The sequence below is a fragment of the Mesocricetus auratus genome, unplaced genomic scaffold (assembly GCF_017639785.1).
Source record: "Mesocricetus auratus isolate SY011 unplaced genomic scaffold, BCM_Maur_2.0 Super-Scaffold_100676, whole genome shotgun sequence".
Lineage (NCBI taxonomy): Eukaryota > Metazoa > Chordata > Mammalia > Rodentia > Cricetidae > Mesocricetus > Mesocricetus auratus.
The window spans coordinates 153,003,109-153,026,172 of NW_024429266.1; the positions used below are offsets into that span (position 1 = coordinate 153,003,109).

Genomic DNA, 23,064 nt, shown 5'->3' on the forward strand with positions numbered 1-23,064 from the left:
ATTGGGAGTTCTTACATGTCCAACAGGCAAATAAAGGCCTATTATAGGAGGCAAAATCAAAAAAGGAAGCTGGCGAAATACTAACTAATGTCACATCTGAAGCCATGTGGTCAGAAAGAACATCTACGGTTCTAACAGAGAGTTAGAAGCTGATTGTTGATCTATGTCAACATGTTATCCAGTTACCTGTAGCCCTGTCTCTGCGGAGTTGTGCTGAATTACTTAGGCATTCTTGAAGGCTGCTGAGCCTGGTTAGAAATCATTGGTCCTTAGTTTTACCAATTGGTGCATTAGTATCTCCTGGTGCTTCCATTGCTTAAGGCTTCTTGACTCCCTGTACCCTGAGTGGGTCAGTCTTGGGACCCCATTGTGTAGAGCAGGTAGGTCCCTGCCTTTGTCCTTATTGAACAGGGATGTTTGGTGCACAGGAATCCAAAGGGCATCACTATGTAGGGGTATTCAGAGGATTTGCCCATGCAACTGCAGTCAGGCAGTCAGGAGTTAGCCATCAAGCCTTTGAAATTTGTGGGTCCTTCCCAATTCAAGGAAAGTCTCTGCAGTGCCCTCACAAAGCACTGCATTGTGAGGGGAAGTGCCTGGGTCTTCCTGTGATGACTACTAGAATGTGGAGTGGGTCAAAACCTGGCTCAAGGTCATGTGGCATCTAAGTGTCAGGTCCAGGGTGTCAACAACTTACATCTACCCTCTAGACTCATGCTTTTTCCAGTGCATTCTGCTCCCAGTTTAGGTAAGAAATTTCATTCTTGCCGGGCTTTGGTGGTGCATGCCTTTAATCCCAGCACTCGGGAGGCAGAGGCAGGTGTATCGAGGCCAGCCTGGTCTACAAAGCGAGTTCCAGGACAGCCTCCAAAACAATACAGAGAAACCCTGTCTCGAAAAACCAAAAAAAAAAAAAAAAAAAGAAAAGAAAGAAATTCCATTCTTCAGCTGGGTGTTGGTGGCACATACCTTTAGTCCCAGCACTCGGGAGACAGAGGCAGGCGGATCTCTGTGAGTTCGAGGTCAGCCTGGTCTACAAGAGCTAGTTCCAGGACAAGTTCCAGAGCCACCGAGAAACCCTGTCTTGAAGAAAAAAAAAAAAGGAAATTCCATTTTTTGAAAGTTACCTCTGAGTTCCACAGCAAAGGGAAAGCTGGACACAATGTCATCCTGTCAGTCTCATTGGGCATCAGAACTCTAACCTAGCCTTTTTTTTTTTTTTTCAGAAATGGCACATGCATCCTAAAATTCATATGGAAATGCCAGGGTCTCAGAATAGCCAGAAAAAAGTTGGAGGACCAACTTGTTGATTCAAGACTTACTGCAAAGCTACCACAGTGCAGAGGGTGTGGTACTGGCACATGAACACGGGCACATAGGTCAGTAGGGTAGAATAGAGCCAGGTGTTTGTGGGAAGTTGACTCCTAATGGGTGTGCCAGAACCATCCAATGGGAAGGAGTGTACATTCCAGAACTTACTGTCTAGGGCAAAGCAATGAGTTTAGACTTTGACCTGAAACCATATCTAAAAGTCAACTCAAAAGTAAGGGCTGACAACAGCTAACAGAGTGAAATAGCTTAGAGGTGAAAGAAAGAAATAGAACTATTAGACATGCCACAATCATAAGCAAAAGCAGAAAAGAACCAGGTATGGTAGTATATTCTCTTAATTCCAGTACTTGGGGAGCAGAGGTAAGTGGATCTCAGTGAGTTCAAGCCTAGCCTGGACTACATAGCAAGCTCTAAGCAGAATAAAAGGCAAACAAGTGTTGTGAATTCCAAAAAGAAAGTGAATTTATAAGGTAGAGCACCAAGAAGAGAATGTGGAGGGACAGCCAGGCAGCAGTAAGCCTTAGGTGGAGCCAGGGGGAATGGGAGGACCCAGCGACCACAAGCCCTTAGATGGGTAGAAGCAGTAAGCACAGCCACTCAGTGACTGTCAACTGGTAACTGTAGGTAATATTTTCTCTGGGATCTTGAAGACTCTTTGTGAGTCTCTTTCTAATCCCCTCTTTACCTCATCAGTTGTAAGGCTTTTTGGCAAGTCTTATATCTTCGAGTTTTAGTCCCTCAGATGAAGCATGATGTGAAATCCACTTCAGAAAGTTGTTTCTCATGGACCAGTTTTGTGTGAGGGTGTCCAGCAGATGGCAGCAGACTCCTCAGAGTTCAGATCCTTGCTCTAAGATAGTATTGACTTCATAGGAATGCAATGAAAGTGTCACTTTCAGTTTTGTTTATTTCCTTTTTGGGAGGCGGTTTTATGCAGCTCAAACTTGATATGTAGCAGAGATGATCTTGGATGTTTTGTAATTTGTACAATTTTCCTTCATCCTCTAGCCTCCCTTATTCCTTCCACCCCTGTCAACTCCCCCTTTTTCTTACAAGCCCTTTTTTCACATTCTTTTCATTTTGTTGTCTTATAATCTGAGACTGTATCAGTCTCAGATTTAGTGATGTCTGTTGGAACCTGGACAATGACAATGACTTTTCCTCAGAATCTCTTGTAGCCAGGTGTTCAACAAGGAGGGGTCGGGCCCAATGAACCCCTTCCCAGTCAATGATTGTTTCTTGACAGTTTCAGTCTTTTGCAGGTCCTTTTGAAACTGCTGTGAGATTATATGTGCCTATGTTGTGCCCTGAAGATGGCATTTCACAGTCCTGTCAGTCTTCCAGATTTACATTCTCTGTTCCCTTTCCTGATGTTCCTGAGCCTAGAGAGATAGGCACTTAGCTATCACTTGTTCTCAGAACATTGAGTACCATGTGGATGCATATTCACAGAGAGGCTGAAGTGTCAGTAGTACATTTCTGATCCATTTGTACTGCATGTTCAGAGTGTTAGTATTACAGGTGTACACCACCACATCTGGTTTACGCCTTGCTGGGGATTCAACCCAGGGCTTTGCATGTTGGGTAAGCATTCTACCAACTGAACTACATTCCTGGGCCATTTTAGCTTTGTTAGATCCATATTTAAAAAGCAAAATTATTTTTTTCTATTATACCCGGGATGTCTCAGTATATAGTCTGGATACAGGGACTATCAAAAGATATTTGTTTCTTTTTTATTATTATTATTTTTTTGCAGGTGGGTGGGCAGGGTCTCAGTAACCCTGGCTGTCCTAAAACTTGCTATGTAGACTAGGCTGGCCACAAGTTCAGAGATAAGTCTGCTTCTGCCTTCTGAGTCCCGGGAATAAGGATGTATGTCACCACACCCACTTTTGTTTGTATGTATATGTGTGAGTGCTGTGTGTATATGTGTGTATCATGTATACCTGGTGCCCTTAGGTCAGAAGAGGGTGTATGTTCTGGAACTGGAATTACAGGTAGGGCTGCTATATGGGTGTTGGGAACAGTTCTGCAAGAATACCAAGCACTTGTAACCGCTAAGTCCTCTTTGTTCTTTTTCATATTTAGTCCTCAGAGTGCACTGAAGTTCACAATATAGCTGACCTTGCATACTCAGTTTTTACCAGAAACACTTCATCCATATTTAGATGTCTTAAAGCAGTTGGAAAAAAAAAGAAAAACCTAAAGTTGTCCCAAACATTTAACTTTTCTGATAATTGAGTTGAGTGAAATTTTAAATTTAATAACTTTTGTTGGTATGCTTATTGAGATGTTGAGCTACAGCCCCAGCTTTAACTTTTAAGTTCAAATATCATGTTATTTTTGTGTGTATATTTGTGTGTGGCATGTACATGTCACAGCACACATAAGGAGATCAGACATCTTTGTAGAGTGTTTCCCCTGTTCCACCTTTACATGAGTTAGCTCCAAGTTCAAACGTTGGATACCAGGCTTGCTAGGCAAGCACCTTTACTCAGTTGTCTGGCCCTCCTTCCCCACCTAGTTTTAGATTTAAATTAGTGAAATTGAAATTTAATTATTTTGCTATGCTAACAGCTTCTGAGTAGGACAGCTCCAAAGATCATTTTCTGGTTTTGTGGTCCCTATACAGTCTTCCCATTAGTGATCAAAGGATTGGCAAGTCAGTTTCTTCTAGGTGCACATCTAACATTCCGTGACCTTGTCTAACTTGGGAGCAGGAAGTGGTAAAACCTTCAGGAGAACATCTCTGTGTCTTGTGTGTGCTTCTGAGGAGCAAAGCAGACCATTTGGAAAGAGACTGCTTTTGAGTTCCTTGTTTTCATTGTAACCTCTTTTCTGGGCCTTGTGTGTATTGGTATAGTTCATTTGAATTGATGTAGTGAATCATTCTGCTGACCTGCAGAATTCCCAAGGAGAATATTCAAATCCATATACATGAGATGCCTGCTGCACCTAGCTGTACATTTGCCAGAGACTTGGGTCATTCCCCTGGGTTGCTGTTCAGCTGGCCTGGTTGTGACATACAGATGAGGCAATGGAATTTAGAATCTGAACCAGGGGTGGGTACTGGTCTTTACAGTTAACACAACAGGATAGCCACAGCATATTTGGCTCATTTCCTTTTGAGCCAGTGAGGCAAGCTAAGTCCGTTATATGTCAAACTGATCACATAAAATGCTACATATCCAAGGTGAGTGATGATATTGAAAATGATTTGTTGACTTGGAAATAATGAGAGCAGACTCGTGCTGGCTGGCTGTGAGGACTCGTGTGACTGGTGGAGGCTATGGACATCTACCTCCATGTTTGAAGAGTAGGCAAGTGTGAAACATGAGGGCTTCAGTGTGGTGGAGTTGATGGTGTCAATGTCTGGGGAACTGGAAAGTCAATATGCTCACATGAAACTATGTTTTCATAAGAGCCTGTACCCCATGCTGGGGTTGGTGGAGCATGCCTTTAATCCCAGCACTCAGGCAGGCAGACCTCTGAGGCTACCCTAGTCTACATAGTTCCAGGTCAACATGACTATACAGTGATATGGTCTAAAAAACAAAGCAAACCCTAACCTCTGGCAGAGCATTGGTGCTCTGCAGCGTTTTTTGTTTTTGTTTTTTATATCTAGGCTGCACAGACATGTGTACAGAAAATGAGTGTCCACCAATAGGAGCAGTCAGAATCTTATTTCCTTTTCACTCTTAGTTTAAATCCCTCCCTTCCTTCCTTTTTCATTTAAATCCATTTCTAACTACTGTGTTTTCCCTGGCTCCAAAAACCTTCAAGCATTTTCTCCAGGCTATGCTTTGTCCTCTTCTGTGTCTTGTTCGCCGTCAGCATTAAGCTTCCCCGAGCGGAACATGGTGTCCACCTTTCCCATCCTCACCTGCTTCACCCTCTCCACCCTTCCACAGTCTTTACCTGGCTCTCTGCTCCCTACATGGTCCCCAGATTACAAGTGCTCTGAGAACTGTGCAGGACATGTGGTTTCCTGGTTTCTAGCCACAGATAATCTGTACTGTTAAGTCTTTTTCTAGCTCTATAGATGCTATTTTGAATTTTCAGAAAATGGTCAGTTAAGTGTATAATGTAAGCAACATGGTGCTGGTTTGCTTTCAAAAACTGAACTATTCAGTTATTTTTGTTGCTGCTTCGTAGTTCATCAAAGTAACAAAAACACAAACACAGGTCAGCATTCCTTGGTAGGAAGAAACCACCAGCCAGAGCATCTTTCAGATTGATTTAACAATTGCTGTCTTATACTGCTGCCTTCCTTCTCCTTTGAAATGTCCCCCTGAGCATCATTTTGAGAAGTGACATCATTAGGTCATATAGACAGACATTCTTGATTGCTCTTTTCAGGAAATTTATCTCAGTGGGGGCTTGACACTGCAGTGGATGTCCCTGCAGAGGCACCCCAGGACTGCATCACCAGGGTTTCATGTTGAGCCTTGGCATAACATGAGGTGAAGCAGACTGCATACTAACTCACCATCTATACTATGCACTTTGCTGTGTGACCTATTTTCTTCCTGCTAGAGAGTTCTTTAGCATCTCTCCAGATACCACCTTATGTACCAGGCATAGGACAGCAGGAATGAGCATTTCTATCGCCAGAAGCCATGCTTGTACATAGGATAGTCACACAAACCATCTACAACCAAGCCTGTTTAGGGACATCTCTAAAACCAGAGGGAACCAGAAACTAGAGAGGCAGGACCAGATGACCCGAGAAAGCCTTTTTTCCTTTGGAATATTCAGCTATGTGCACTTTTACTCAAATGTGTTCTTGGTTCAGTGCCATGACGGGAGAATATGTATCCTCTTAAATCTCAACCCAAATTTGCACCTATCACTTGTGCCTCGCTGTTTTGTGGTATGGGTGCTCATACCGGTATCACAAAAAAACAAGAGTAATATGCTGCACTATACCGTCACAGCTGTGACAACTGTGATGTCACTAAATGAGGGGGCATTTCAACTCCATTATGACCTGAAGTGCTGAGCATGCATTCTGTCATCACGTGCCCTTGAATGATTGGTGTCTCTATATTATCAGGCCCCCATTGAATATTTGGCCCTCATTTTGTGGCACTGTTTGTGTGTAAGTGGGGGGGGTGCTCAAGAGATATTCCCTCACTGGAGGAAGTATGTCACTGAAGTAGGTTTTGAGAACTTAAAGACTTGCACCATTTTGAGTTTGTTCTCTGTTTGTGGCTTGAGGCTTGAAATTCAAGCTCTAAGTTGTTCTTGCTGTCATGCCTGCCAGCTGCTTTGCTTTCCCATGGTGATGGTGATACTTATCCCTCTGGAACCATAAACTCTTCCATGATTTGTCTTGGTCATGATATTTTGTCACCTCAAAAGAAACATAACTAATGCACATGTCCACGGCCTTTGCACATTTTTCTGAAGTGTGATTCCTATTGTAAGCAGTTCCATTCCATTCTTCCTTTTGACATTGAATTTCTCAAGAGCAAGACTCATGCCTCAATCCTTTAAAAGTGAATAAGATTAAATAGAAAAGGAAGAGAATGGGGGTGACCTAAAATGACTGCTTCTTAGAAATCACATTTGATGGCAAGAATAGCAGTGTGAGTGAAGAACTGGCTGTAGACATTAGGAACAAACACAAAAGGCCCGTCTTCCCATGTCAGAGAAGCTTGGAGACAGGCAAAAGGGTAGTGTGGGGGTTCCATATTATTATCAGGAGTCTAGGTTCTATTTTTCTGCATGGCTACCCCTAGCTCACGACTTCCCTCTTCAAGGTAACCTCATGGTTCAAAATGACTGCTGGGATATACCCATCGCATCCCTTCCAGGCAAGACAGTGAGTGACTAAAAGGTGTTTATTCAATAAAGGCAGCCTCCTTTAAAGGTAAGTTTCAAGGTCCTCTACCTAACAGCTTCACTTTCATCTTATAGGTAGAGTGTAATAAGGTACTTTTTAAGGCAAAATTTGAAGAAATGTAGTAATGTTATCAGTGCATTTAATTAAAATAACATTTCTTTTAAAAGTCTGAGTAGATATTTTTCCATGTATATAAAATACTTGGTAAGCACCAACCCAGGACCAAGTGTTCAAATACATGAGCCTGGGACATTTCTCGTTTAAATCACTATGCCTATCAAGTCCAATTAGTGTTGCTGGTATGTGCATGGTTGTGGGTCCATCAGCTGGTACGTGGACATCTTACCAGTGGTCATATTCTCAAACAAACATGACTTCTTCCTCCAGGAACCATCAAGTGCCAATAGCTCCTAAAGGGGTAGGAAAGACCACATACATTCAGGATTCCATTTATATTAAATATCCAGAACAGGAAAATATGGGGTATTGGGAGATAGTTCAGTTGATGTCTTGCTAGCTGTGCAAGCATGATGGCCTGAATTTGACCCTCAGTACCATATTTGCCATGTGTAGCAGTGTGTTGTAGTTCTAGTACTGGAGAGAGAGACAGATTGCTGGGGCTCACTGATCATCTGGTCTAACCTATCAGTGACTCCCAGATTCCAGTAAGACCCTGCCTGGAAAAACAAACAAAGGTGTGTGACTCTTGAAAAACAATACCAAGATTGACCTCTAGTCCCCATATGCTTTCATGAACATGCACATACATCTACGCATAAGCATGTACATTCACATACATTAAAAGGCAAATCTGGGGCTGGAGAGATGTCTCATTATCTAACAACATTTGCTGCTCTTCCAGTGCACCCAAGATCAATTTACAGTACCCATGAAAAGCAGCTTACAACTGTCTATAACTTCAGTTCCAAGGATATCCCAGCCTCTGACCTCTGCAGGCACCTGCACTAATGTGTACATACCCACACCTACACCTACACCCAATTAACTAAAAATTTAAAGACAGGTGAGTCTATATAGGCTAGATAAAGTTGTTTGAGATGGACAAAATGGGAGTGATCACAAATCTACTTCTTTATGAGGTGATGACTACTCTAAAATTCAATAGTAACATTGGCTGCATTTCTGAATATACAACACATAATTGTTCATGTTACCAAAACTGAAGTATATGTTGTGAGGGATTATAGCTTAGTAAGCCTGTTTGAAGAATCATCTTTTATCTATTTGTATGACATGTCTTTGTAATTAACCTCAAATGATAGGAACTAGTTAGGAAGATGGGGGAGAAGTTTCCCAAACAGTTACCATGGCAAGGATTTCAGGAATTACTTAGTCATTTTCTTTCCTTCATTTGAGTCCTAAGTGAAGGAACAGGAAAATGAGGAGGAGAAAGAGGATGGTGGGATGGTAGGGGTTATGGGAGAAGAAATGTCATCATTATCTGCCCTATACAGTTAGGGTCAGACCTCTCTGACTTGCTGCCCTAATCCCTGAGATTCTGAGTGGTGTCTTTGTTCTGTGGACTGACCATTCCAGAACAAATCTATTTTTCTGAGTCTGCAAAGCTGAGAAATGGCAATGCCAGAGGTCAGCAGATAGACACAGGAAGCCACTTTGTCTTCAAGCCTGTAGAATGTTAGGAGCTTTGTCCTATGGGACTCTTGCTGTTTGGGAACTTTGTTCCTGATAGATGGACAAAGATAGCTCATAGGCCAGGGAGAAGTGATGTAGTGTATGCAAAGCCTCTATGCTTTAACTCCAGGGCAGACATTTCTGGGTCCAGAGCTCTGGCTCCTCATCAGTAAGTTAGGAGAGAATAGTTTCTCACCACAGGTTATACACAGCAAGTAGGCATGGACCTTCTCTGCAAGCACTGCAGGTATGTGCCTGAGGAGCTGTCCTGGAATGGTCCTGGAACTTGGGATCAGAGATTGAAAGGGGGAAGAGGATTTCTTTTGTGAAAAAGTGGTGGTCAGAATGGAAAGTGGGGAAAGAAATGGCTGGACAGCTGCATTCACTGATGGACACAGCAACCTGCCTTCTGCTCTTGTGGCTGACATCATGGCAAACATGCTGAATTGGCTTCTAGATAGATGGCAGAGATGAGCCAGCACTGCAGGGAGATGCTGGAAAGGTCAGGAGAGGAAAAAAGTCCTTGAGCTTTCCTCAAATGGGCAGTCCCGCATGTTGCCCTCCTGCAGAGGTTCAAATCCTCAAAAAGGCCCTCAGAAATAGGCAGGCATTGTTGGGCATTGTTCCTGTTCAGCATAAGATCCAAAGGAGGATTTATGTTTTCATAAATGCATTATTGGCTAAACCCGAGCCCCCAATGCTTACCTGGACACTTAGAGTCCCTGAGCAGCTCTGTTAAAGAGGAAAAATGCTTGCCACAATCCACTAATGTTAGGGTATTCATTTTTCACACTGTTACATCTCTGTAGTTGTGTTACATCTTTCAGCCAATGGCATTTTTCTAACACTGCATTTTCTAATTGTTGCTTTCCTTAGGCTTTGTGGGACGTGACCTGTGGAATCAGATATTGAACTGTGGGGTTCAATTTGTCCTTCATGCTTTACAGTCTGGCCTAGGCTATACATGTTGAGTAATTCAATGCCCTTCCCAGGTTTATGACCAGAAGCTCCCATGTCCCTTGTCTCCCGAGAGAGCCAATGGCATCCTTTTGTTTTTGCAGGCTTTTATCAGTAGACCTCTGGCAGATCTTCTACCCTCAGGGTGCTAACTACAAAAGTGTGGTGAGACTTTCTCCTTGCCCTGGCCCTTTTGTTCTTCTAGGTACTCAATTTCTGTGGCCTTCTCTGGAACTTCTCTGGGCCCATCCTCAGCAGCAGGCCTGTCCCAGTGTAGCTCACTCACATTGCTATTTGCTGGGAAGAAGAGGGAAAGGAACAATGCTTTGTTCTAGCATGGAAGAATGACCAGCAACCTTCTTATCCTTCTGAGACAAACTCCTGGCTCAATGACCTGTGAGGGCTATTTCTGCATGCACACTCCATCTTTTTCCAAGGCTTCTCTGTAGGTAAGAGCTTCTGACCCTAGTCACATCACTTCTCAGACTGCTGAGTCTTTACAGCTGAAGGTCCCTCTCCTCTGAGATGGACAGTGTCAGCAGTATGCTTGCCCAGACGACATGAACCAGGTCAAAAGTAACCGAGAACTGTTCCTGCAATACTCAGCCACAGCCCCCAAACTGCTGGCACGCGTCTCCAAACTCCTCATTGTCTGCCGAAACGCAGGCATTTCCATCCCCAAAGGCATCAGGAATATCTTTGAGTTCACCTGGGAGGAGCTCATCAGCGATCCTGCAGTACCTACTCCATCTGACATCCAGGATCTAGTGATTACCTTTGGAACTCCTACAGTGGTACTTGCAGAGATGATCCCAGTGCAAGTCCCCATACAGAAGAAGCCACCCCCACAACCCCCACCACCCCCAGTGCTGCTCACAGCCACAAGCGGGAGCAGGTACTCAGCCCCCACCCCTGCCTCTACTCGAGTGGTGTCCACTGGCCAAGATACCCTGCACAAGTTCCAGCGACAATCCATCCACCTGTTGACAGAGCTGCTTTCCCTGAAGATGAAGGCCATGGTGGAGTCTGCCTCTGGTAAGGCTGCTCACTGATCCCTTCCATTTCTGCACAGGTAGGTGGTGTGTGTGTGTGGGGGTGGGGTGGATGTGTGCCCGCCTGCACTACATGCATCCCAACAGGTATGAATTGAGTATCCACAATCTATAATCTAAAATGCTGTGCAGTCTGAGGATGTTGAGTGCTCACATAATGCCACAGAATATTCCATAGCTGACGGTGCATGATGATAGGCATGTCTGCAGTCAGGGTGCACATGAAACACCAGAGAACTCCATATCTTTGTGTCCTATCCACAGATACATACAGGAAAACATTTAGAAACCCCAGCCTTCCCAAAGCCTCCCACACTTTTAGCTCCAAGTCCTGGGATAAGGCATACTTAGCCTGTGTAAGTATGCACTGGGATGGTGGCATGTGCCTGCTGCAAAAACTGTGATTCCCTGAGCAGAAGCCTCCTTTTCCCCCTCTGCCCTCCCATGTCCCTTCCAGTCACCCATCTCTGGAGTGCCCATTCAAAAGTTAGCAGTGGTGGCAGTGAGATATTAGAAACACTAAAGGGAGAGTTTACGGTGATTGTGCAGGGGTGGACAGAGCTGTATTGAAGAGTAGAGATGTAGAATCTGTGAATCAAGAGCCTAGTCCAGCCAATGCCAAGGAAATTCTGAACCCAGGGAGGGCCTCCAAGCTTAGAGCATCATTCCAAGGCTGGAGAAGACCCTAAAGCGTTGTCAGCAGCAGCCTCCTGGAGGCCTCAGTGCTCAGCTGTGGGCAGTGAGACAGGCAGGTGGGCGGGCAAGCAGGTGGATGGGGAGCAAAGTGCTGCCTGCTGGATCTTGAGCTCTCTGCTCAATCGAGTGTGCATGTCAGGATCTCCTCCCCTTACATCAGAAGTGAATCTTCACCTTTATTTCCTGGGCCATTTGCAAAAGTCTTTTTTTCTGGAAGAGTCATCCATGCCAAGAGGAAAACACTTTGTCTTTGCTCATTCCCTCAGCAGGTGCCAATCCTCTGGACATCACCAGGCGCTTTGTGGAGGCCAGCCAGCTCCTCCATCTCAATGCCAAGGAGATGGCCTTTGACTGCCTGATAGGCACTGTTGGAAAAAGCTGCTTTAGTGCAGCCCAGCTGGGGAAAGGTGGGTGCCCTCCTGTATGGAAAAAGTGCAAACAGAGCCAACAAGAAGGTGCTAGGCAGTCAAAAGCTACAGTTGAAAGGCCAAAGCTCCCATGGGCTGAGATGGCTGTGGAACAGCAGGAGTCATTGACACCATGTTGCTGGCAAGGAAGGCTCATGCACCTCTGGTGGAGAGCAGCCTACTTTTTTGTTGGTGGAAATGTCTTCAGCTCATATACTCACAGCCTGGCCTCTGTTTCAGGACCTTCTAGAGTATGTTTCTCAACAGACTATGGCCAAAGTTCTGAAGTTTCCAATCTGTTACACATCAGCCGTTTAGTACACATGATAAAAATGTCACTGCAATGAAGTCACTACTCAGATCGATGTCAGTCCTGTTGCTCTGTCTGAGCTCACCTCTTCATGGCATATGGGAATCAGCTCCCATCTGCTGACCACAACTCAGCCCCATGCATATAAGCAGTCCTACAGGAATACTTATTACAGAATCATTTGGAAAGACAGAAAGATTAGAAAGAGGTGTCCATCAATAGAGATGAATAAATTATGGCCCATGCTGATACTGCTTCATAGTGAGCAATAAAAATGAGTAAATCAAACTGGGCACACACACACCTGTCATCCTGTTACTCAGGTAGAGGCAGGAGGATTAGGAGTTCAAGATGCTTTCCAGCTACACAAGGATTCTAGGCCAGTCTGGGCTACATGAGACCCGTACCCCCACCCTAAAGCATTAAGCAACTCAGCAGTGTAGGTAATTCTCAAAAAATAGCATCTGGCAAAAGAAAAAAATGTGTGAAAGGATATGTTTGTGGTTATCTATTTAATGGTTTAATATTAGCAAAGATGTTGTTTATGAACATATCATAAAATACGGGTGTACAGAACAGGAGGAGAAACATTAGAGGAGGTGATCCTTGGAGATGTGGAGGTAGGGGAGCAAGATCTGCAATACCACAATTCACTCAGGTCAGAAGTTCAGTGTTTGTTCTATGTCTTCATTTCACCTACTTACCTGTGTGTGTAAAAAGAACAGCTAAGCTCTACCTGCCTTCTTAGCAAATATCAAGAACACTATATACTAAAAGTGACAATGCCACCATGCTGCTCATTTGATCCTAGGACTTAGGAAAGTGTGTACCAATACCAACATCACCAACAGCAACCACCATTATTCTTTCTGTTTCTGTGAGTTCGAATGTTTTAGACTTCACACATGAGGGAGCTCTTGCAGGATTTATCTTTGGTGCCTGGCTTATTTTACTTAGCATAATGACCTCTAAACTCCTGTATCTTGGTATAAATGGTGGAATTTCATTACTTTTTAAGACCAAATACTATCCCACTCTGTGTATGTATCAAATTTCCTTATCTGTTCGTTCACTGATGGATACTCAGGCTGATCCCATTTGGCTTTTGGGAATTATGCTGCAGTGCACATGGGTATACAGACATCTCTTTATGACACTGACTTCATTTCCTTTGGATATATACCTACAAGTGGGGTTGCCATACAGTAGTTCTTATTTTAATTTTTGTTCTTTTTTGTTTTGTTTGATACAGGGTCTTGCTATGTAGCCATTACCTTGTAATTTTCCTGTCTGGATTTCCAAGTGCTGTGACTGTTTACAAGTGTATGCCACTCTGCACAGCAGTTTAGTTGTTGAGGAAATCTTTATTATGGCTATATTCAGTTACAATGCTACCACAAATACACAACTTTCTTCCATGCCCTCATTAGCATTGTTATTGTTATTGTTTTATTTTTACGTATTATTTTGTTGTTTGTTTTCAAGACTGAGTTTCACTGTGTAGCCTTGGCTTATCCTGGAATTCATTCTGTACACCAGACTGGCCTCAAACTCACAGAGATCCTCCTGCTTCTGCCTCCCAACTGCTGAGATTAAAGGCATGTGTCACTACCATCCTGCTATTGTTTTTTATTTTTGATAAAAGTCACAAAATGATATTTCATTGTGGGTTTGATTTATGTTCTGATAATTAATAGCTTTAAACCTTTTTTTCATATATTGTTGGTCATTTATATGTCTTCGGCAAATATTCATTCTGATTCTTGGTCCATTTTTTTTCAATTAGTTTTCTCCTGTGATGTTTTATATCTTCAGCTTGGTTTGGTACACTAGTGTTCATTTGAATGCTTATTAGTCCTGTCATTAGACCTCAGAACAAATCTTACACCCTTGCTCTGTCACCTGTGCAGTCAGTCACCCATTAGTGCTATTCCCTGCCGTTAAGGCAGTGACTTTGTCAGGCTCCCCTGATGATTGGAGTTAAATACCTGGTAATGATAGCCACATCCAGAGCAAATCAGTTAAATAGTAAAATTCCAGATCAGGAAAAAAACAAAAAACAAAAAAACCCATGAGATTTCATGGAAGTTCATGAAAGTGGTGTGGGGATCCCATGAAACATGCTGTGGTGGGATGAAGAGGGAATGAAGAAATTCCAGGACAGCCAGGGCTACACAGAGATCCCACAATGGGGAAGGATGCCAGAGCAACTGAAAAGTTAGGAGTAAACAAGAAAGCCCTTGAATATTTCTGCCAAAGTTAGACACAAAGGGACCCATGTTTTCTTGTTTGAAACAAGTATTCAGGGAAAAGAAAATAAAAAAACTCAGCACTCAGCATTCCATTTTAAATTTTGTAAGATTAGTACAATGTGGCATAGAATTTGTTAAAAAAAGATAAAATAAGGCTTTTTTGATAAGTTTCAAGTTTCCTTTCCTAAAATAAACTTCCAGTCAGACATTTCTCCCTTTCAGAGGAAGAAGAAATAGAGGTATCCATTTTAAGGGAGTTACTTTGTGCCTAGTGTGATTGAGCCAGCTAGGCTCTGGTGCCTTAAGTCCTCTAGCATTGCTGGAAACACTAGGTGGGGAGTGATTGACACACAGAGAGTTCTATACTCGGTGCTCTGTTTCAGGGATTACACACTTCTGTGGGATCCAGGTCTTTTACATGAATGTGAAAGTATGTCACAAAATCTCATAGGAGCCAGCCAAATCCTTGAAATTTTCCTACCTGAGTAAGGGCAGTCCTATATCCACAGATGTACATGTGTAGGTTCATCCAATCAGCAATGAGGGTGCAGAGACACAGCTTCAGTTGTCACCCTCAGCAACCTGAGGCAGGAAATACTTATACTTTTAGGGACCTCAGCTCAGGCAGAACTGGGAATCATGGTTGCTCAAAAGAATTGTAGGACCAGCAGAATTGGCAATTTTATTGAAGATATTTGAACACAGTCTTAATGAGGGTTTAGAAGAAGACAGCCACTAAGAAGAAAGAAAAACACACTCAGGTATGTTTGTATTGGGGGTATGTGCTCTCCAAGGAACAGTAGGATAAAATAAGATATATGCAAGTTGTGGATAGGATTTCCCCAAGGGAGAGACACAATTCATTGTCTTAGTACTAACCATATATACCATTTGATGGCTCTCAAGTTACACCTCAAAGGTTAACTACAGTTTTCCTCCCCTTTTCTCTTTCTTTTGATAAGAGATAGTGGGATGACTCCAGCCATGCCTTGGATAACATTATTATCTGAAGAGGTAAAACCAGAAGCCACTGTGGCTGCACAAGGGGTTTGTTACATGTCCTTTCCATAAATGGGGTTTCTGGTGAGGTTCCTAGAAAGTTTCCACTTTAAATCTGGGAAAGAGAAAGGCCTTGAGTGGCACAGTCATCTGTCCTCGAATTTTTGCTTTGCTGGTGAGAAGTTTCAACAGTATTCCAAGGTGAAAGGGTCCTCTTCTCATGTCCCTAAAATTTTCCCTACCTCAAACCAACCACAGATTAAAAATATTTTAAGGGGCTGGAGATGGCTTGGCAGTTAAGAGCACTGACTGCTTTCTCATAATAACCCAGACTCAGTTTCCAGCACCCACACGACAGCTCACAACCTCGGTAACTCCAGTTCCAAAGGATGTGATGTGTGCTTGTCTCCATGGGCATCAGGTGTGTATGTTGTACCCAGATATACATGCAGGCAAAATACACATACATAAAATAATAACAAATGCTTTAAAAATGCTTTTAAGAGATTGCCTCTGTCTGGGTGGTAGTGGTACATACACCTTCAATTCCAGCATTCCAGAAGCAGAGCCAAGCAGATTTCTGAGTAAGAGGCCAACCTGTTCTACAGAGTAAGTTCCAGGACAGCCACAGCTGCACAGAGAAGCCCTGTGTCAAAAAAATACTGCCTTTGAGTGCATACATTTTCCCTCATTGCTATTTCCTAAATAGTACATGGCAAACACTGGCATAACATTCATATTAAGTGTTGTGGAAAGATAGCTCAGTAAAGTATTTGCCACACAAAACATTGGGACCTAAGTTCAGATCACCAGTAATACCAGTGCTCATGGAGATATAGAGGAGGATGCCTGGGACTTACTGGCTAGCCAGTCTAGCCAATTTAGTGATCCTTGTCTCAGAAATAAGATGAAGCCGGCAGAGAGAGTTATGTATTACTCTTGCAGAGGACCTGAGTTCCATCTGCCAGCACCCATGCCAAATTCCCTTAGCTCCAGTTCTAGAGGATCTGATGCCTGTGGCCTCTGCAGGCACTGATACACACACACACACACACACACACACACACACACACACACACACACACACAGAGGTTATGAGTGGTTCTTTGTCCTAGCTGGTCCCACTGCCCTTGGGTCTCAAATAAACACACAAAGACATATATTAATTGTAAAACTGTTTGTTGGCTAGTGACTTGGGCTTCTTATTGGCTACCTCTGTCTTAATTATTAACCCATTTCTATTAATCTGTATATTTCCACGAGGTCTTGGCTTACCAGAGAAGGGTCTGGACCTCTAACTCCTTTGGCGACTGTTGTCTGCCTACCCTTCCCAGAATTCTCCTCCTCTGGTAGCCCTGCCTATCCTTCCTGCCTAGCTACTAGTAAAACATATTTTCAGGGTCACAGGCTTTGGTCTTCAAGGCACAGACATTCTGAATCCCTCAGAGCTTAGATTTATGGGGTGATAGTGAGAAGAGAATTCAGTTGGATTGTGGCCTGGAGCATCATGAGGGGGGATAAGGAAGCCCCTCTCATCATGGAGCTCACTCAGAAATCTCACTGGTTGACTCTTGGTGCAGGTGTTCATCTCTCTCACATTAAATCTGTATTTATTGCTATTGTATGTGTGTAAGATGTGTTCATGTGGATGTCAGAAGACAACTCTATGGAGGCTGTTCTAGCATCATCAGACAGGTTCTGTGGGTTGAACTTGGCTCACCAGGCTCTCCAAGTGTTTTTATCTAATGAGCTATCTCCCTAACCGGAGATAGTCTTCTCTTTAAAAAGCTTTAAGGTTTTTTTGGGGGGATGGGTGTGTGTGTAGGTGGTCAAATAGTCAAATACAATAGAAGGAATGATCCATTTATTTCTTTTGGGAAAGCATTCATTTAATTCAGGATTTTAATTAGGTAGATTTCCGAGTGCATTACGTTCTAAGTATGATAGTTTATTGCAAAAATTTGTGTTTTTATGGGCTGCATTCTAGTAAGTATGCCTGGCATATCTCCTTAAATCCAGCTAGAACATATCCTTTACTAAGATGACTTTCCTTGGTTGTAGACTGCTTCCTGGTTGTCTTCCTGTCCTGACACCTGCCCTCCTGGCTTACCACAGACAAACACAGGGCTGCTCCTTTATTCCCATTTGACAGTGACATTACTGAGTAAAATATCCCAAGACAAAAATACTCTCGTTATCTTGGTTCATGCATATATGTTTTGATAGTATTGTCATTGTTCTCAGTTTTTGTTATATAGCTGAAAATGATTGCCAGGATGGCTGTATGGTTTGAAACACTTGCCATGTGAGTGGGGGCAAATTCCCTCCAATACGAAAGTTCCATGTTTATCCAAGATCTTAGCTTCACATGCTTTTTGCTTCTACTTCTATATGCAACTGTATGCTCATCACTTTTTCCTTCTGATGCATTGGTTAAGATTAATTTGCCAAGCTTTATTAAACATACCGAGTTCATTTTTAACTAAAAAAAAAGATTAATTTGCCAGGTGAGAGATTACTGGGGCAGAGGGTCACAATCTGTGCATAACTTTTTTTTAAAGATTTATTTATTATTTATTATACATACAGTGTTCTGCCAGACGAGGGCACCAGATTGAATTGTAGATGGTTGTGAGCCACCATGTGGTTGCTGGGAATTGAACTCAGGACCTCTGGAAGAGCGGTCAGTGCTCTTAACCTCTGAGCCATCTCTCCAGCCCCCTCTGCATAACTTTCTACATGATTTTTCTCTACATAGACAAGTTGACCAGCATCAGTTATTACTAATTTTTCTAGAGTAGAAGGTACTGAAAGCTGTTTTAACTTTAATACCTGAGACACTAGCAAAAGTGATTTTTCTCTTGTGTTTTGATCATCCAGGGTGGGGGCCCTATTTATAATTTTTGTCTACTTAATGAGGTTAAGTCTACCATTTTCTTTATGAATTTGAGTATGTGGAGTAAATTTCTGAGCATTTTCCAACACTGGTTTCATGCCCAAAAGAACAAGAGGTAGTGGGCTTTGTTTAAGATTGTAACTAGGAGTGAATGTAATCTACAGAGACTATTTGTGTTCTTCCCTTTGACTGTCAGACTACTGACACAATGAACCCCAAAGAATGGGAATTCCCCAGGAGTCTCATGCCTGGGAAGGAAAAGACTTGGGCCTTGGGCCAATCAGTGGGGAAACTTCTCTCCAAGAAAGAGATTTCACACAGAAATCTTGGAGGACATAGCTTAGAAGCAATGCTTTGTCAGTGTAGGTCAGGCCTCACCTTGGGAAGGACTGCTTAGTAATACATAATTCTTGTTCTTTATTTAAACCTAAGCCTCATGTTCGTACCTGAAGATGGACTTGTGGGTTGAGAGGGCTTAGTGGACCTCTTTATTTGTTACTCTTCCCAATGTGACCTAGGGTGCTACATTAGAACTAAGTAGCCACATATCAGATGGTGGCAAGAAGACAGTGTGATAGTGTGGGACTGAGAGGCCATTGGAAGAACATCTGATTCCCATGCATTAGATAATAGGAGAGCCCACTCTCATTCCTTCCTCCTTGCTGCCTAGGTTTGTCCACACCTAGTGCCACTCTGACATTTGCACTTGCCCTTAGAAGAGTTCGCCCTGTGCTTGCTTTCTACTTATTATGTAAGTGTGAGAGCTCTTCACCCTTGTGAGGCTGGATGGGGAGGCCTGTAAAGGGGAGCCTTAAGATGTTGCTTCCTTATTCTGAGCTCACTTATATGTCTAGAAGTCTTTCCTCAGAAAACTTCCTGGTTGGTTAATGACTACAGGTAGCTTTGCAATATCTGGCCCACCATTTTGTTTAAACAAGAAAATTATATTACATTTAAAAAAAGTAACTGACATTTTAAAAGATGGTAAAGAAGATTCATTCTTCTTCACTAGAATCTCCCATGAACATTTCTGCCATGGGAGTAAACACTCCTTACCAGCTGGTCTACCAGACTTCCACAGCCTGTCTGAGCTTTTCCCTCTCTACAGGAAAGGAAGCCAAGAAGAAAGGTGAGTAATGTTTCCAGACAGCTCGCGCTCTCTCTCTCTCTCTCTCTCTCTCTCTCTCTCTCTCTCTCTCTCTCTCTCTCTCTCTCTCTCTCTCTCTCTCTCTCCTCTCTCTCTCTCTTCTCTCTCCTCTCTCTCTCTCTTTCCCTCTCTCTCTCTCCTCTCTCCTCCCCCCCCTCTCTCCCCTCTCTCTTTGGGGTGGAGCTCATACACACATCCCCATCCTTGGTGATGGTGGGAGGAGAAATGAATGGCTGTATTTGCATCTAGCCTGTGCAGTTAGTGGCATGGTTAGGTTTCATGACTGATAGAAGGGTGCTCAGCTCACTGAGATTCAGCAGCCTGTGACACAGATCCTTACAAGCACTCCAGAGCTGCAGCACCTCTGCATTTCACTCCCATACATGACCCCCATACAAGCCAAGTCAGTATGAAGATCCCATACCTGTGAATGAGACAGCTCTGTCCAGCCACATCATCAGTGGGTAACAGTAGTATTTGTTTCCCAAACTTAGCAGGCTCCAGTTCTGTATTCTAAAAGGGGCTACTATGCTGTGGAGATTCTTGTCCCATTGCCACTTCTCAGCCCCAAATAAACACAGACACTATATTAATTATAAAACTTTGGCCAATGACTAGGGCTTCTTATTGGCTAGCTTTGTCTTAATTATTAGCCCATTTCTATTAACCTAAGTATTTCTATGTGGTCTTAGCTTACTGGAGAATGCCCAGTCCTGCAACTCCTTTGCCGGCTACATCTTGACTCTTTCTGGTGGGCTGTCCCTGCCTATCTTTCCCAGAATTCTCCTCATTTCCTAGTCCTGCCTATCTCCCTGCCCCTATTGGCCACAGTGTTTTATTCATCAACCAATAAGAGAAACATATATACAGAAGGACAACCCCCATCAGAAGGGAACTTTAGGGAAGACAGGAAGCAAGAGAAAGAAGCTCCAAGGTGACTGTGTGGTAGAGAAGGACCTTCCACCCATCCTGCCAACAGTGATGACATCATGGACTAGACAGACAGGCAGGGGAGGACTGGGTAGTAGAGGAGGCAGGGTTGGCTCATGTTGCCCCTTTGGTTCCCACAGACACTGGAGGTAAGGCTGGAAGTTGAGAAGCTTGAAGCCAAGTCTTCACCCATCCTGGCTCCATGTGACTTGCCTTCCTCATGCTTCACTCTCCTTGGTAAAAGGGGACTGGTTATAGGGGACTGTGGAGGCATCAGCACTAAGCCCCCTTCATTGCTATTGTTGCTATTCATCCCTGTGTTCCTCAGTCTCTGATGCACCTTTAATTATTGACTGACTGAATTAGCAGACAAGGATCTCCATTGCTAGAGCACAAAAGAGTCTCCTAACATGTTCTGCAGCTCTCCCCCAGGAGAAGTGACACTCAAGAATTCACCTCTAAAGCCCACCATATTTCATATTTCACCTCACCTCTGACTACAGGCAAAAAGGCTGCTGATGATATCATGTCCCCACTCCCTCGAGTCCGAACCCCTCCTGAAAGCATCATCATTGAGTTCCAGGACCCCTGCCCTGAGGCCCGGGAAAAGCTGCAGGATATGTGTCGCCACATGTGAGTGCCTAGATATGGGGATGGCATCTACAGGACATGAGACACAAGAGAGATGGGTGTCACAGCAGTAAGTGCACTCTCCACTTCCAGCTGTGTTCTACACACACACACACACACACACACACACACACACACACACACACACACACACTACAACACGAGCCCATGGTCCTTCCAATTGACAGATAAGTAAAGTAGTTCCTGAGCTCACCTAGCTCTGTCAGCCCAACACTTTCTACCTCTGTCTGCAACATCCTTACCTCACCCAAGGAAGTCCTTTGTGTGGCTCCTGGCAATTCATAGACTTTGTGTCCTAAGTGGTAATTTTTTGGCATGATTTTACAAATGTTCAAGAAAAAAATCTCCCCAAACAAAATATTACATCCACATGGGTGATTCATAGTATATTATTTGGGGATACTGTTGAGCCTGGCAGAAACTATTTCTCTAAGGGCCCAACTCATAAAAATTAAAGCCCTTTTCATATCTAAGTCATATGTGTCTCCTGGGATCACGGGGCCAGAGCATGGGTAAGCAACAGTCTCCCAGTTCATCTCTGTATTATGACATTCTAGAAGGAGCCCACCTGGAACTTCAGGATGGGGGCGGTGAGAGGATAGTCTGTCTCCAGCTGCTCCAGAGTTCCTTCTGTGTATAGCTCCATAGGTTCAGACAGATGGTCAGACACAGCTACCTTCCTACTTCCTCCTAAAAATAGTGCCTTTGCATATGAGGAAGAACAGGAAGAGAATATGTGCTTTAGGACAAGGGGTGGGAGACTTGAATGCTGGGAAGGGGCTGTAGAGAACCTCTCTGGAGAGTGAAAACCGAGCACCTAGATGTGTTCATCTCCTTCCCACAGAGAAGCCGAAAGGATCTCGTGGAGAGGGAGGAATGCCTCCTGCCCCATGATTTTACGCAATTACAGGGCAAAGATGCCCTCTCATTTAATGGTGACCTCCAAGGGGGACTCTCACCATCCTCCCACTGTGGGGACTCCGGTTACTGCTTCCACTCCTCACCAGCCTTCCAGCCACCATGCTCACATGGGCCGCCATTCTCAAGAGTGGAAAGGGCCCAAGAAGCATATCAAGCTGCATTACACTTTCTACGATGGCTCTTCTTTCGTTTAATATCCTTTTGATGGGTGTTGCTTTCTCCCCAACTCAGCCCCAGAGAACTCCAGAGCTTGAAACAGCTAACTGTTCAATGGGATTCTTGGCCAACTAGAGAAGCCTGGTGAGGATGCTTGAGGGGTTAAGTGTTGGTCCAGGTCAAGCTCTGGAGAGACTGAGGAAGGAGTTCAAAATTTAGGTACAAGTTCAGTATACTTCAGGTCAGCAGGACTACATCAAGCTCCTGATGCCTGTGAGAAGCCTAAGCTTGCCTCTTTATATTTCTGTTTTTATTTGGCTGGTAGGAAAGATTTTGGAAGACAGATTGCAGCAGCAGTCACTATAGTCCTACTACCCAGAGTTCTGCTTCTGCAATTCTATACAGAGAAGTACCTGCCAATACTGCTCTTCTGAGGACCAGTGCTTCTTGGGGCCTCTTGAGTTAGGGAAGGATCAGAGAGAACATATTTTTTTTTCATTAAATTCGCCAAAAGTGGAGACATCCCGATAGTGCTAGAAATACTTCTGGTTCTGGAGATCATGCTCTGACTCTGTCACTCACTTGTGGTGCAAGATGAGACAAGACATGGGGTAACCTCTTCACCCTGATTTTCCCAAGACCTTCATGTTTTAGCACTAAAAGCCTATGTCCCCAGTACTATTTAGACCTGTAAAAACTCTAATATGTGAAATGGAGAAAGGACTACCTCTCATAAGGTAGTGAACAAGAAGGACCTAGAGAATGGCTGGGTTCCATAATTATTTAATTGTAACATATGCAAAGCCAGGCAGGATCTCTGAAGGAAGAGAACATACATGGCAGAAGACTCCTTT

At 43.6% G+C, this 23,064-nt stretch overlaps 1 protein-coding gene across 4 annotated transcripts in view; it reads left to right on the forward strand.

Moving 5' to 3' along the window:
* The first annotated feature begins 3,294 nt into the window (after positions 1-3,294).
* The window catches only part of CUNH3orf20 (chromosome unknown C3orf20 homolog), a 50,832-nt gene continuing 31,062 nt past the window's right edge, over positions 3,295-23,064 (forward strand). Inside the window, exons 1-8 of one of the 4 annotated variants that reach the window (XM_040738301.1) lie at positions 3,296-4,528; positions 7,101-7,210; positions 9,999-10,828; positions 11,808-11,948; positions 19,418-19,534; positions 20,623-20,631; positions 20,986-21,115; positions 21,978-22,247. In XM_040738301.1, the coding sequence (XP_040594235.1) occupies positions 10,354-10,828; positions 11,808-11,948; positions 19,418-19,534; positions 20,623-20,631; positions 20,986-21,115; positions 21,978-22,247 (1,142 nt within the window). In that variant the 5' untranslated portion in view covers positions 3,296-4,528; positions 7,101-7,210; positions 9,999-10,353. Of the gene's footprint in view, positions 7,211-9,998; positions 10,829-11,807; positions 11,949-19,417; positions 19,535-20,622; positions 20,632-20,985; positions 21,116-21,977; positions 22,248-23,064 lie in introns of all 4 variants that reach the window. The other 3 variants (XM_040738302.1, XM_040738300.1, XM_040738303.1) reach the window with 3 other exon arrangements.